We start from the raw sequence: 14188 nt of genomic DNA, 5'->3' as shown, positions 1-14188 counted from the left end.
GACAGTCGCCTGAGGTGGGAATTGAACCCAGGTCTCTGGCGCTGTGAGGCAGCAGTGCTAACAACTGTGCCACCTTTTCCAGCTCCACACTCTCGACTCTGATCTCCAGCATCTGCAGTCCTCACTTCCCGCTCTGGATTAGCAGTCCAGCAATAATATCACAAGGCCACAACATCAGTGGGGGTCAAATTTTGTCTGATTTACTCTCCAAATGAAATGCTTCACTGAATCAGAGACAATATACAAATCCAACTTGCTGTTGTTGTGGGTGGCAGTCATTATTATTTGGTTCTTGCTGGTCTGGAATTCTCATCTTCTGGTTTCTAGTCCCTTCAATGGGACTGAAACTCCACCTCTAACACGGGTTAGAGGTGACTCAGACACTAGAGGCAAGGGAAGGGTTTTCCAGACATCCATTCAGACACCCCAGGGTGAATCTGGCTGTTCATTGAACAGAGTGAGTCTCAGCCCGTGAAATTTCCTGGGCAATCTCATTGAGATCAATGAGACGATGGAAGTTCTGCGATCCAGGGTGCTGGGTCCACTGCCTTTTTGTCGTTTATGAAAATGATTTGGATGTGAATAGAGGAGGAATGGTTAGTGAGTTTGCAGATGACTACAACATTGGTTGGTGCAAAGGACAGTGAAGAAGGTTACCTCAGAGTAACAATGGGACCTCGATCAGATGGGAGTTTAATTTAGATAAATGTGAGGCATTGCATTTTGGTAAAGGCAAATCAGGGCAAGACTTACACATTAATGGTAGGAGTATTGCCGAACAAAGAGCCTGGGGTGCAGGTTCATAGTTCTTTGAATGTAGAGTCGCAGTTGGACAGGACTGTGAAGAAGGTGTTTGGTATGCTTGCCTTCATTGGTCAATGCATTGAATATAGGAGTTGGGAGGTCATGTTGCGTCTGTACAGGACATTGGTTAGGCTACTTTTGGAATACCACGTTCAATTCTGGTCTCTCTGCCATAGGAAGGATGTTGTTAAACTTGAATGGGTGCAGAAAAGATTTAGAAGAATGTTGCCAGGGTTGGACGGTTTCAGTTGTAGGGAGAGGTTGAACAGGCTGGGACTATTTTCCCTGGAGCACTGGAGGCTAAGGGGTGACTTCATAGAAGTTTATAAAATCATGGGGGGGCATGGATAGGTTCAAGGTCTTTTCCCCAGGGTAGGGGAGTCCAAAACTAGAGGCCACAAGTTTAGGGTGAGAGAGGAAAGATGTAAGAGGGACCTAAGGGGCAACTTTTTCACACAGAGGGTTGTGCATGTGTGGAATGAGCTACCAGAGGAGGTGCTGGAGGCTGGTACAATGACAACATTTAAGAGGCATCTGGAATAGGAAGGATTTAGAGGGATATGGGCCAAATGCTGGCAAATGGGAGTAGATTAATTTAGGATATCTGGTCAGCATGCTCGAGATGGACCGAAGGGTTTGCTTCTGTGCTGTACATTTCTGACTCAAATATTCGCATCCCTTGCTCTGACCACCAGATGGCAATGGTGCACACAATATGAAGTCCAGCCACTCGCTCACAATCCCTATTTGTAATCAGCGCTCTCTGTGATTCAGAGTTGAGCATTGAACTTCCCTTTGTTGGAGCAAAACAAGTGAGGTCATAATCCCTTCATTTATGGGAAGGAGCTGGAGCACAAGCCCTGAACCTGTGAGAACAGATCCCGAAGCCACACTCACTGTTCGTAACACGGCCCAGTAACTAAGCTACGTGACTCCTGTCTTGTCCATTAGATTCCGTGGGTCACCCTCCCATACTTGGCTCAGAATTCAAACCAGCATTCGACTTTCTTCACTGTAGCATAGCAGGGTCAGAGGTGACCTGCTAGAATAATGAGGGTTACAGATCGAGTTGATGGTAATTGTCTTTTCCCCCGAATGGGGGATTTCAAAACCTGTAGGGCACATTTTTAAGGTGAGAGGAGAGAGATTTAAAAAAGACACGAGGGAAATTCTTTACACAGAGAGTGGCTCGTGTGTGGAATGAACTTTCAGTTGAAGTGGTGGATGCTGTTACAATGTTTAAAAGACATTTGGAGAAGGACATGAATAGGAAAGGGTTTGGAGGGATATGGGCCAGGAGCAGGCAGGTGGGACTAGTTTATTTTGGGATTATGGTCAGCATGGACCAAAGGGTTTGTTTCCATGCTGTACGACGCTATGATTCTATATTTGGATCTCAAAGCGAGTCACTAAAGGTTCGGTAATATCCTTTTAGGGAAGGAAATCAATCTGCCATCCTTACCTGGTCTGGCCTACACGTGACTCCAGACCCAATTGCATTGTGATTGACTCTTAACTGCCTTCCAGACTATAAGTACTAGCCTAGACTGTGATGTTCACAGCCCATGAATTAATTTATACATAAAAAGACAGAGGGAGAATATAATGATTGGACCCAGACGGATCTCAGTGACTACGAGATCCTCCTTTGGAGTTGTTTAGATTACCTACAGTGTGGAAACAGACCCTTCGGCCCAACAAGTCCACACCGCCCCGCCGAAGCGTAACCCACCCATACCCCTACATTTACCCCTTACCTAACACTACGGGCAATTTAGCATGGCCAATTCACCTGACCTGCACATCTTTGGACTGTGGGAGGAAACCGGAGCACCCGGAGGAAACCCACACAGACACTGGGAGAACGTGCAAACTCCACACAGTCAGTCGCCTGAGGCGGGAATTGAACCCGGGTCTCCGGCGCTGTGAGGCAGCAGTGCTAACCACTGTGCCACCGTGCCACCCAATCTGGGTTGTTAATCTGGGTGCCCTGGCTGACAGATATAAACCGAGATTTCAGAGTCTCCTCACTTCAGGACACTGACTTAGCTGACTGGTCACAGCCAGTGCACTGTGCTCAAACAAAAAAAGGGTGACTTGGTGCCGGGATACCGACCTCTGTGCAGTTATTTCAGAGAATAAATGCTTTCTTTTTGCTACAATGGAACTTATCTGGATTCCACCTGAACTGGAAAATGTCAAAAAAAATCTCTACCTCTTCCACGGGTTCATGGTATATTATTTCAGAATTTGGGTTGTAAAGTGAAAGAGAGTAGATTTTGGTTTTCCAGTTCTGTGAAGGTCTAAGTTTGTTTTAAGAGTTGAAAAGTCATTTATTGAATTTACTTTGTTTCCAATGTTTCACTAGAAGTGTTTGGGGTGACACTGCAGCCTCACGTCGCCAGGGACCTGGGTTCGATTCCACCCGCAGGCGACTGTTGGTGTGGAGTTTGCATGTTCTCCCTGTGCCTGTGTGGGCCTTCCTCCAGGTGCTCCGGTTTACTCCCACAGTCCAAGGATGTGCAGGTTAGGGTGGATTGGCCATGCTAAATTGTCCCATAGTGCCCAGGGATGTGCAGGTTAGGGTGGATTGGCCGTGCTAAATTGTCCCATAGTGCCCAGGGATGTGCAGGTTAGGATGGATTGGCCGTGCTAAATTGTCCCATAGTGCCCAGGGATGTGCTGGTTAGGGTGGATTGGCCGTGCTAAATTGCCTTGTAGTGCCCAGGGATGTGCAGGTTAGGGTGGATTGGCCGTGCTAAATTGTCCCATAATGCCCAGGGATGTGCAGGTTAGGGTGGATTGGCCGTGCTAAATTGCCTTGTAGTGCCCAGAGATGCGTAGGTTACGATAATTAGCCATGGGAAATGAAATGTGATAGGGGATGTGGGGATTCTATGAATCCTGTGATTTCAGCTAAATGACTAGCAAGATACTGTTGTAGAATAGTGGGCCCTAGAGGTTCAGGTACATAACGCTTTGAAGTTTGCATCACAAATAGGCGGTTAAGAAGGTGTTTAGCACGCTTGACTTGATTGCTCAGTTCTTTGAGTATAGGAGTTGGGATTTTATGTTGAGGATGTACAGGACGTTGGTGAGGCCTCTTTTGGAGTACTGTGTCCAGTTCTGGTCACCCTTTTATAGGAAGGATGTTAATAAGCTGGAGAGGGTTCAGAAGAGATTTACTAGGATGCTGCCAGGATTGGAAGGTTTGGGTTACAAGGGGAGGCTGGGACCTTTTTCACTGGAGCGTAAGAGGTTGAGGGGTGACCTTAAAGACGTTTATAAAATCATGAGGGGAATATATAAGGTGAATAGCAGGTGTCTTTTCCCTAGAGTTGGGGGGGGGGGTTACAAGACTAGGGAGCATATTTTTAAGGTGAGAGGAGAAAGATGTAAAAAGGTCATGGGGGCAATGTTCTTACAGAGAGTGGTTAGTGTGTGTAATGAATGTGGGTACAGCTCCAACATTTAAAAACATTTAGGTAAGTTCATGAATAGGAAAGGTTTAGAGGGATATGGGCCAGGAGCAGGCAGGTGGGACTGGTGTAGTTTGAGATTATGGTTGGCATGGACTGGTTGGGCTGAAGGGTCTGTGTCCATGCTGTATGGATCTATGAATCTATACCTGAGCAGATAATTGCTAAGATATTAGCTCATTTATCTTTTACGACAACCATATAGGGGAAGGATCCAGGTGCAGGGTCATACAGAGAGAAGAGGCCCACTGCAGCAGAGGAACTGTCCCTAGCTGTTTCCAAGCACCTTCCAAACACATAACAGCTACCATCGAGAAGGACATAGGCAGCAAACGCATGAATACATCACTCCCTGCAAATTTCCTGACAAGACACTCACCATCTTGACTTGGAGCTCAATTACCATTCCTCCACTATCATCGAGTCAAAAATCTTGGAACTCTTTTCATACCTACATTATGGGTGTCCCTACCTCCTGCAGGATTGCAGCGGTTCAAGAGGGCAGCTCAACACCGCCTTCTCTAGGGCTAGCAGGGATGGGTGATAAATATTGGCCAGGCCAGAAATGCCCCCTACCCCACAAACAAATAATGAGAGTGAGGAGAAAGCAGAAGGACGAGGTGGTGTCAGAGAGGAAAACGTGATACAAGGCTGTTGACAACATGAAGTTAAGAACCCAACTTAAGCAATAAGTGAGCTAGGTCAGCACTTAAGATCTTAAGGTTCTTAGAATGAGACATGAACAGAAGAAAATAGCATTGGGTAAAAGCATGGACATTTGACAAAAGGAGATTGATAACAGCCATGCCAACGAGACAAGACCCCCTCAAAATATTTTAAGAAGGTAGCCTAGACCCTAAGTTTCTCTTGTTTTGAAGGCAAATGTAAAGTGTCAACATGACAGGTCAAACTATTTGATGTTAAGCAAAACACAATTTATTTAAACACTGTAGTTAAAATACAACCAAAGAAAGGGGAACTTAAAATAACAACTGTAGTCACTTCTTCTATACGTTCTCATGCAACCCTGCATTATAGAAAAATCGCGCTTTAGAAACAGCGCTTAAAGTGTTGGTGATGTAATCGCGTTACAGCCAATACATGTTTTATAAGTTCACAATGTAGAAAAACCACCCCCAATTCATCAACCATGTTGACGAAATGAGCGTTATAACGGAACGACCTGTATTGGAAAACTTAACAGAATAATAGATACAGGAACTAATACTAATTAACTGTTCCAATATAGTAACATCCCATTAACACACCCCTTGGCAAATAAAGGAAAATTCAGACACAGAATCTCACATGCAGTTCTCCAATCCAGGTGGAAAAAACATCAAGAGAAAGTTCAGAGGGGGGAAGCAACCTGGAGAAATTCACTGAAGCTTCTCGCTCTGTTGAGACCCAATAGCTTCTGCTTAAAGCTAAACCTAAAACCTAAAACAAACCTAGAGAGCTGGCCACATCCAGGCTACTTCTATTGTCCCAACTTTTAAAAAACCTAAAGGTCTCACAAGTTGTTTACGTTCTTAGAGACAGCTCAGTAACTCTGCCTTACAACCTCTCTTCAAAAAAAACCAAGACAAAGTAACCTCTTGAAAGTCTGACCAAGAGGTTTTAGCATGGACTTCACTGAGGACTGAGTTACCGTTAGGACATTTTTGGGACAAAGGAGTTCACTCTTTCTTTCTTTCTTTGTGTTGTGATTGTTCCATTAGTTTTTATCTCCGATAATGTAGCCTGTGTTTTTCTTTTGAGTTTTATGTTCTTTTGTTAACTGTACATTGGCAGTCTCCTGCAAATATGATCCGTGATTGCCCTCCACAAGAAACAAAAAGGATAATTAAAACTTATGGTCTCTCAGGCCAAATCTCTCTCTGACCTGTTCTGTGTTGCCATCAGGAGGATCACACCAATTTGCTGCATTTTTCAGGTTTCAGCTTCTCAATTTAAATTTATTAAGAAACAAGATTGTACAGAAGGTAAGGCAAATGGTAAATCCTCTATATTTCTGTGCTTTATTTCGGAATATAGGAAACTAGTGCAGGAGAAGGCTGTTCAGCCTCAAGCCTGTTCCACCATTCCACTTCACCATGACCTGGTGGATCATCTATCTCAAAGCTATGTTCCTGCATTACCCCTCCACCAAACCGGAGATATTTTTAAGAGTGGAAAGTAACAGAACTCAAGGATAGGGGATTTTCAGACTGCAGCTTTGCGAGACTAAGTGGGAACGCGGTGTTAGGGAATAAACAGAGCGATCACAAAATGGAACTTGGTTGCGGTTACATGGGGCAACTGAACTTTGGATGACCTTGGGGAATGGTATCAGGACACTAGCACTAACCAGGATAATGCCACTGAAAATATTGTAATAGTTGAAGTCACTGTAATTGTAGAATCCCTACAGTGTGGAAGCAGGCCATCTGGGTCCACACCTGCTCTCCAAAGAGAATCCCACCCAGACCCACACGCCTACCCAATCCCTGCACTTCCCATGGCTAACCCACCTAGCCTGCACACACGGATCAAGTTAGCATGGCCAATCCACCCTAACCCACACGTCTTTGGACTGTGGGAGGAAACCAGAGCACTCAGAGAAAACCCACGCAGATCTGGGAAGAGTGTGCAAACTCCACCCGGATAATTGCCCAAGGGTGGGATCGAACCTGGATCCCTGGTGCTGTGAGGCAGCAATGCTAACCACTGAGCCACCATACTGCCCACATCACTGGCAACATTTTGATTTGTAATGACGAGGCCCCATCCTGAAGAAGATCCTTTTGCTGCTCTGAACTGTTGTACTATTTGAGATGGATCCTAAGGCGAACATGCCCTACCCCGAACCCAACAAGATTTAGCAAGGAAAGGGTTACTTACCGATGACCTGGGAAGGGCCAAACTCCATGGGCTGAGGCGGGGCAGGTACCTTAATTGCAGGGGTTGTAGGTCGTGTTTCCAATTCTACTGGGAAGGGAGAAAGCAAAACAAAAGGTTGAACTGTGTGGTGCTTGCATAGAGTCACATCTCAACTATCACTGAGAGGCAAGAAAAACAGTTTAATTCCCATTCTTTCATCTTCAAACCAGCTTGGACTAATCAGAACAAATTCTCATCTCTCCTTTGGTTCTATCAGCTAGAACAGTGTAGAGGGAGCTTTACTCTGTGTCTAACCCCGTGTTGTCCCTGTCCTGGGAGTGTTTGATAGGGGACAGTGTAGAGGGAGCTTTACTCTGTATCTAACCCCGTGCTGTCCCTCTCCTGGGAGTGTTTGATGGGGACAGTGTTCAGGGAGCTTTACTCTGTATCTAACCCCGTGTTGTCCCTGTCCTGGGAGTGTTTGATGGGGGACAATGTAGAGTTAGCTTTACTCTGTATCTAACCCTGTGCTGTCCCTGTCCTGGGGAGTGTTTGATGGGGATAGTGTAGAGGAAACTTTGTACCTAACCCTGTGCTTTCCTCTCCTTGGAATGTTTGATGGGGGACAGTGTAGAGGGAGCTTTACTCTGTATCTAACCCCATGCTGTCCCTGACCTGGAAGTGTTTGATGGGGAACATTATAGAGAGAGGTTTATTTTGTATTTAACCCCGTGCTGTCCCTGTCCTGGAAGTGTTCGATGGGGAACATTATAGAGAGAGGTTTATTTTGTATTTAACCCCGTGCTGTCCCTGTCCTGGAAGTATTCAATGGGATATTGTATTACACTGAGCTGACATAGCTCACTCAGCATGGAGTGCGACTTGTACCTAAAACTGCCCAGGTTTCAGTAGCATTGAGTGCTGCCTTTGTTCATGAGACCACCATCTGACCAACATCAAGGGACCAGTCTATCCCCTCGGCAATAAGCAGTCAATACTCACCCGGAAACCTTGATGCAAAGGGGATGAAACTGGCTGAGAACGCTTCCTCTCTGAGACTGAACGTGGGTAACTGCTCGATAAAAAGAGAGAAAACCAATCTTTATAAAATCAGCACAAGTTAGTACCCAGCATGAATTAGTGAATCATGCGAGTTGCCATCTTCTGATTGGACATCCGTTATGGCCTTCATTTCCAGTCCATCCTTCCTGAAAACATTGTTTCTATGGATACAGTGAAACCCACTCAATGTGGAGGTTGATGAATAATCACAGTACCACAGTGTTGTCACGGTACAGAACGAGGCCATTCAGCTCATCATTTCCACACTGGCTCTCCGACCATTTTGATTTTGTATGGATCTCCCTGAAAACCCGAGTCATGATTTCACAGTTGTAGAGTCATGGAGATGTACAACACAGAAACAGACCCTTTGGTCCAACTCACCCATGCCAACCAGATATCCTAAATTCATCTAGTCCCATTTGCCAGTATTTAGCCCATATCCCTCTAAACCCTTCCTATTCATATACCCATCCAGATGCCTCTTAAATGTTGTAATTGTACCAGCCTCCACCACTTCCTCTGGCAGCTCATTCCAATCACGCACCACCCTCTGCACAAAAACTTTGCCTCTTAGGTCCCTTTTAAATCATTCCTCTCTCACCTGTGCCCTCTAGTTTTGGACTCCTCTACTCTGGGGAAAAGACCTTGTGTATTTAATCAATCCATGTCCCACATGATTTATAAACCTCAATAAGATCACTCCTCAGCCTCCAATGCTCCAGGGAGACTGAGGGGAAACTTGATAGAAGTTAAATACATGCCCCTTAGTTTCAAACATTTCAACTCTGGGTAAAAGATTCTGACCATCAACCCTATCTATGCAAGTCAGAATTTTATAGACTTATACCAAGTTTCTCCTTAGCCTCCACTCTCCAGAGAAAATTACCTTTTTCTAGCCTCTCCACTTTCTTTGTACACAATCCCAATGGACCAAAACGCCTTCCCTTTGACTCCCATTGTACACAATCCCAATGGACCAAAACCCTTTCCCATTCACTCCCATTGTACACAATCCCAATGGATCTAAACCCCTCCCCATTCACTCCCATTGTACACAATCCCAATGGACCAAAACCCTTTCCCATTCACTCCCATTGTACACAATCCCAATGGACCCAAAACCCTTCCCATTCACTCCCATTGTACACAATCCCATTGGACCAAAGTCCTTTCCCATTCACTCCCAATGGACTAAAACCTCTTCCCATTCACTCCAGCTGCTGCTAGGATCGGGGTTAGAGAGTCAGAGTCAGAGAGGTGTACAGCATGGAAACAGACCCTTCAGTCCAACTCGTCCATACCAGGTTGATGCTGAATCCAAATGGACTAAATTCCTTCCATTTTGGGCTGACTGGTTTGGCTTGGAATGATTTAAAGTGGGGATAATTGAAAGGCAATCTGTGCTTGCAGCTCCTGGGATCCCAGTCTCATGTTGATGGCTCTTGTTGCCAGCCAGCTCCCTGAAACACCTCAGGATGACAGTCACCTCTGGCCTTTCCTCCCTCCTTGCTCCAGAACCTCGCCCCGCCACGCCTCAGTGATGGGGAGGAAGAGGGTGTTCAAACACTCGCTCTCCGTGGTGCTGAACGGTCCAGCATTACCCAGGATTTGGACTCTTCTCACATTCAATCTTTCCTTCCTAATCATTGTCAGCTGCTTTCATGGATTCTTATCACTTTGCCAAAGAACCTCTGTTGCTGTATGAGCACCTGTTCACTGCACTGGCATCGGATCTGAGCTGATTTAATGTTCTGCTGACTGTATGCTCACTCGTTCAAATATCACTCTTCCAATATCACTCTTCCCTCCCTCCACCAACTTCACCCATGCCTCAAGTTTCACATTCACATTCTTGTTTTCAATTTCCTCCTTGGCTACACCCCCTCCGTATCTCTGTCACCTCCTCCAGCCCCTACACCCCTCTCCCTATCTCTGTAACCTCCTCCACCCCAACACCCCTCTCCGTATCTCTGTAACCCCCTCCACCCCTCTCCCTATCTCTGTAACCCCCTCCAGCCCCTACACCCCTCTCCCTATCTCTGTAACCACCTCCAGCCCCTACACCCCTCTCCCTATCTCTGTAACCACCTCCAGCCCCTACACCCCTGCCTATCTCTGTCACCTCCTCTGGCCCCCTACACCACCTCTTTATCTCTGTCACCACCTCCAGCCCCTACACCCCCTCCCGATCTCTGTAACCCCCTCCAGCCCCCTACACCCCCTCCCTATCTCTGTAACCCCCTCCAGCCCCCTACACCCCCTCCCGATCTCTGTCACTTCGTCCAGCCCCTACACCCCCCCCCATCTGTCACCTTTTCCCACTCTTACAACCCTTGCTATCTTTGAATCCTTCTCTTGCTCCTATAGGCCTCTGAGATTTCTGTTCTCCTCCCAAATCTGGCCTCTTGCCCACTGGTACCCCTCCATTTCCCAACTTTGGGAGCTGTACCTTCAGGCACCCGTGCCCTACGCCCTGGAATTAACACATAAATCCTTCGGCCCTGCCATCCTCCCTTCAGATGCTCCTTCAAACCAACCTTCTGGCCTTCACACTACTTTGTATGTCATGCTTATCAAAGGGGTTATATAAATTCAAGTTGTCATTGTTGTTCAACCCTCGGACAATGATGAGAAGTGGGAGGACAGATAAAGAAGAAATGCAAGAGAGAGAAAGGAACAGGAAATGAGAGAAGGAAAGGTAAAGGGAATATGGGAATGATAGAGGAAAGAACAGATGGAATGAGAAAGTGAGGGAAAAGAGGGACCTGAAGACTAGAGAGAGAATGAAAGATTGAGAGAGAAAAAGGATGAGAGCGAAAGAGATTTATAAACCGAGATCCAGGCCTCAGGCTAGTGCAAGGCCGATGAAAAGTGACTTCTTGCTTCAGTTTCCATGGTTACCTGGCTATCATGTTTGGAACCGAGGTTCATGTCATGTTCATGAATTTCTGAATCCAACTCTTGATCCTTCACTAATTTACTGTCCCGACTGCAAACAAGTGAACGCAGAGGCAAGTAACAGGAAATATTTCACAGACTTTCTACTCACCATTGCAACAGTGGAAGCTACAAGAGGAAGAAGAGAGACACTGTTACTACAGATTAAAGACAGGCACTGTTACTATAGGCTATAGACAGGCACAGTTACTACAGGCTAAAGACAGATGCAGTTACTACAGGCTGAAGACAGATACATTCACTGCAGATTAGAGCCAGACACAGTTATTACAGGCTAAAGAGAGACACAGTTACTACAGTTAAAAACAGGCATAGTTACGGCAGGTTAAATACAGGCGTTGTTACTACAGGCTAAAGACAGATAGTTACTACAGGCTAAAGAGAGACACAGTTGCTACAGGCTAAAGACAGATACAGTTACTACAGGCTAGGGACAGACATGGTGACTACATGCTAAAGATAGGCATACTTACTACAGATTAAAGACAGGCACAGTTACTACAGGCTAAAGACACATATACTTACTACAGAATAAAGACAGGCACCGTTACTACAGGCTAACGACAGATGCAGTTACTACAGGCTAGATTCAGGCACAGTTACTACAGGTTGGACACAAGTAGAATTCCCTCAAACTAGGTTAAAGTACTACATTTTAATAATTACTACAGACAAGAGACAGGCTCAGTTCTTATAGTGCTATCACTGGGCATGCGGAATCACAAATACATCAGCCTGTCCCACTGCTGGGTGCGTGAGGGTACCATAGATATAGTCGGTTGTCCCATCACGGTGTACATATGAAGCACAGACACTCCTAGCCTGTCTTGTCCTGGTGTGCTCCTGAGAGCAGCCAGTGAACTGGATACAAATGGAGATCACAGCCCTTTGTGGTGAGTAACTTAGAGTGAGATGCAGTTACCTTTCAGGTACATACCATGCCCTTGGTGTACCCTTTCTGGAAGAACACTCATTCAACACCGCAAACTTATCTCACATTGGAACTTAAGGTGAGGCACAGATAGGAGAGCTTAGATCCCATCTCACTGGTTCCTGAATTAAATCTAACTTCACAACCTGCCAGGATTGAAATCTGAGATGTCCACTATTGCTGCTACACTGCGCCAAGACACATAGAATCCTGTCAGTGTAGAAGCAGGCCATTCAGCCCATCAGGTCCACACCAACCCTCCAAAGAGTATCCCACCCCAGAACCAGATCCCTACACTCCTCCTATAACCCTGCATTTCCCATGGCTGGTCTGGACACCATGGGGTAACTTAGCATGGCCAATCCACCCTAACCTGCACCTCTTTGGACTGTGGGAGGAAACCCACACAGACACCAGGAGAAGGTGCAAGCTCCACACAGACAGTCACCTGAGGCTGGAATTGAACCTGGGACCCTAATGCTGTGAGGCAGCAGTGCTAACCACTGAGCCACCAGAGATGAAGCTCCAGAGATAGATTGGTCAGTGTAGTCATGGAGTCATACAGTATGGAAATAGACCCTTCGGTCCAAGCAGTCCGTGCCAACCATGATCCCAAACTAAACTAGTCCCACCTGCCTGCTCCTGGCCCATATCCCTCCAAACCCTTTCCTATTGATGTCCTTATCCAAATGTCTTTTAAATGTTGTAACTGTCCCCATATCCACCACTTCCTCGCGAACCACCCTCTGCATAACAGAACTGCCTCTTATGTCTTATTTAAATCTCTCATTTCTCATCTTAAGATGTGCCCTCCTTCCTAAGAAAAAGACAACTACCATTAACCCGATCTATACCCCTCATGGTTCTATAAGGTCGCCTCTCGACCTCCTACGCTCCAGTGCAAAGAAAGCTCTCACCCAGCAATACAATTACAGCTCTTACGAACCCTCGACGTTATCCTTGGGATCTGCCTCAGGCGTGGCCACGGGAGGCATCGTGACCGGCACTTGGACAATCCGGGCCTTGCCGTCAGGATCGATACGGAGCAGGATATTGCTGCCAGGCGGGATGCTGATCTTCTGGTGGGAGCTGGAGAAATGGTAACCCATTCCGGCCGGGCACGTCTCCTGGAATTCCGCTTAAACCGACAAGACGAGACAAGGATAAGGATTCGCAAGGATGGCAGATGTCAAAACAGACGCTGGTCCAATCCAGGGCCTGTTCCGCGGAAAATGGCAGAAAGGACATTGGGATGTTTTGGGAGTGGTTGGAGCCAATGCCACTGCAAGGGAAACTTAAATAACCATTTGAAGGGCGAGGTAGAAAGAGGACGTGGAAATAGTTTGTGTCATGGTCACACCAAGTGACTCCTCACCTGTGAATTGTAGGAAGCTCCTTTAGCTCCCTTTGTGCTTTTGAATATTTCAATTTAAAGTAGACCAACAGCTCAGCTTTATGCCTTCAACAATATAAAAGCTAGATTCTTACGCAACGGTTGGTGCAAGTTGCTAAGTAAAACGTGATACAGTTACGAGCTAAAATATAGATACAAAGATTAAACGTACATACGGATATTAGAATGAAAGCGAGATCAGTTTGATATGACTGCAGCTCTGACTCTCTCTTTCCAAGGTGAATGGGTTGAAAATCCCACTAATCCCACACCCTTCCTGGGATTGATGCAGGGCTATGGGGAGGCAGTGGGGTTAGTCTGGGATTAATACAGGGCTATGGGGATGCAGTGGGGTTAGTCTGGCATTGATACAGGGCTATGGGGAGAGAATGGGGCAGTGGGGTTAGTTTAGGGATTGATACAGGGCTATGGGGAGGCAGTGGGGTTAGTCTGGGATTGGTACAAGGCTATGGGGAGAGAGTGGGGCAGTGGGGTTAGTTTGGGAATTGATACAGGGCTATGGGGAGAGAATGGGGCAGTGGGATTAGTTTGGCGATTGATACAGGGCTATGGGGAGAGAACGGGGCAGTGCGGTTAGTTTGGGAATTGATACAGGGCTATGGGGAGAGAATGGGGCAGTGGGATTAGTTTGGGGATTGATACAGGGCTATGGGGAGAGAACGGGGCAGTACGGTT

The 14188-nt window shown here is 46.4% G+C and overlaps 1 protein-coding gene across 3 annotated transcripts in view; it reads right to left on the bottom strand.

The window, feature by feature from the left end:
• The window catches only part of ltbp3 (latent transforming growth factor beta binding protein 3), a 189821-nt gene that overhangs the window by 43061 nt on the left and 132572 nt on the right, over positions 1–14188 (bottom strand). For 2 of the 3 annotated variants that reach the window (XM_072551024.1, XM_072551026.1), the window contains exons 8-11: positions 13046–13237; positions 11260–11276; positions 8148–8217; positions 7167–7253 (exon numbers count right to left, since the gene is read on the bottom strand). In XM_072551024.1, coding sequence (XP_072407125.1) covers positions 7167–7253; positions 8148–8217; positions 11260–11276; positions 13046–13237 — 366 coding nt within the window. The remainder of the gene's footprint in view (positions 1–7166; positions 7254–8147; positions 8218–11259; positions 11277–13045; positions 13238–14188) is intronic. The other variant, XM_072551025.1, reaches the window with a different exon arrangement.

Source organism: Chiloscyllium punctatum, chromosome 31, assembly GCF_047496795.1.
Source record: "Chiloscyllium punctatum isolate Juve2018m chromosome 31, sChiPun1.3, whole genome shotgun sequence".
Classification (NCBI taxonomy): domain Eukaryota; kingdom Metazoa; phylum Chordata; class Chondrichthyes; order Orectolobiformes; family Hemiscylliidae; genus Chiloscyllium; species Chiloscyllium punctatum.
The sequence above is the reverse complement of the archived record's forward strand: the minus strand, read 5'-3'. Positions and strand labels throughout refer to the sequence as shown.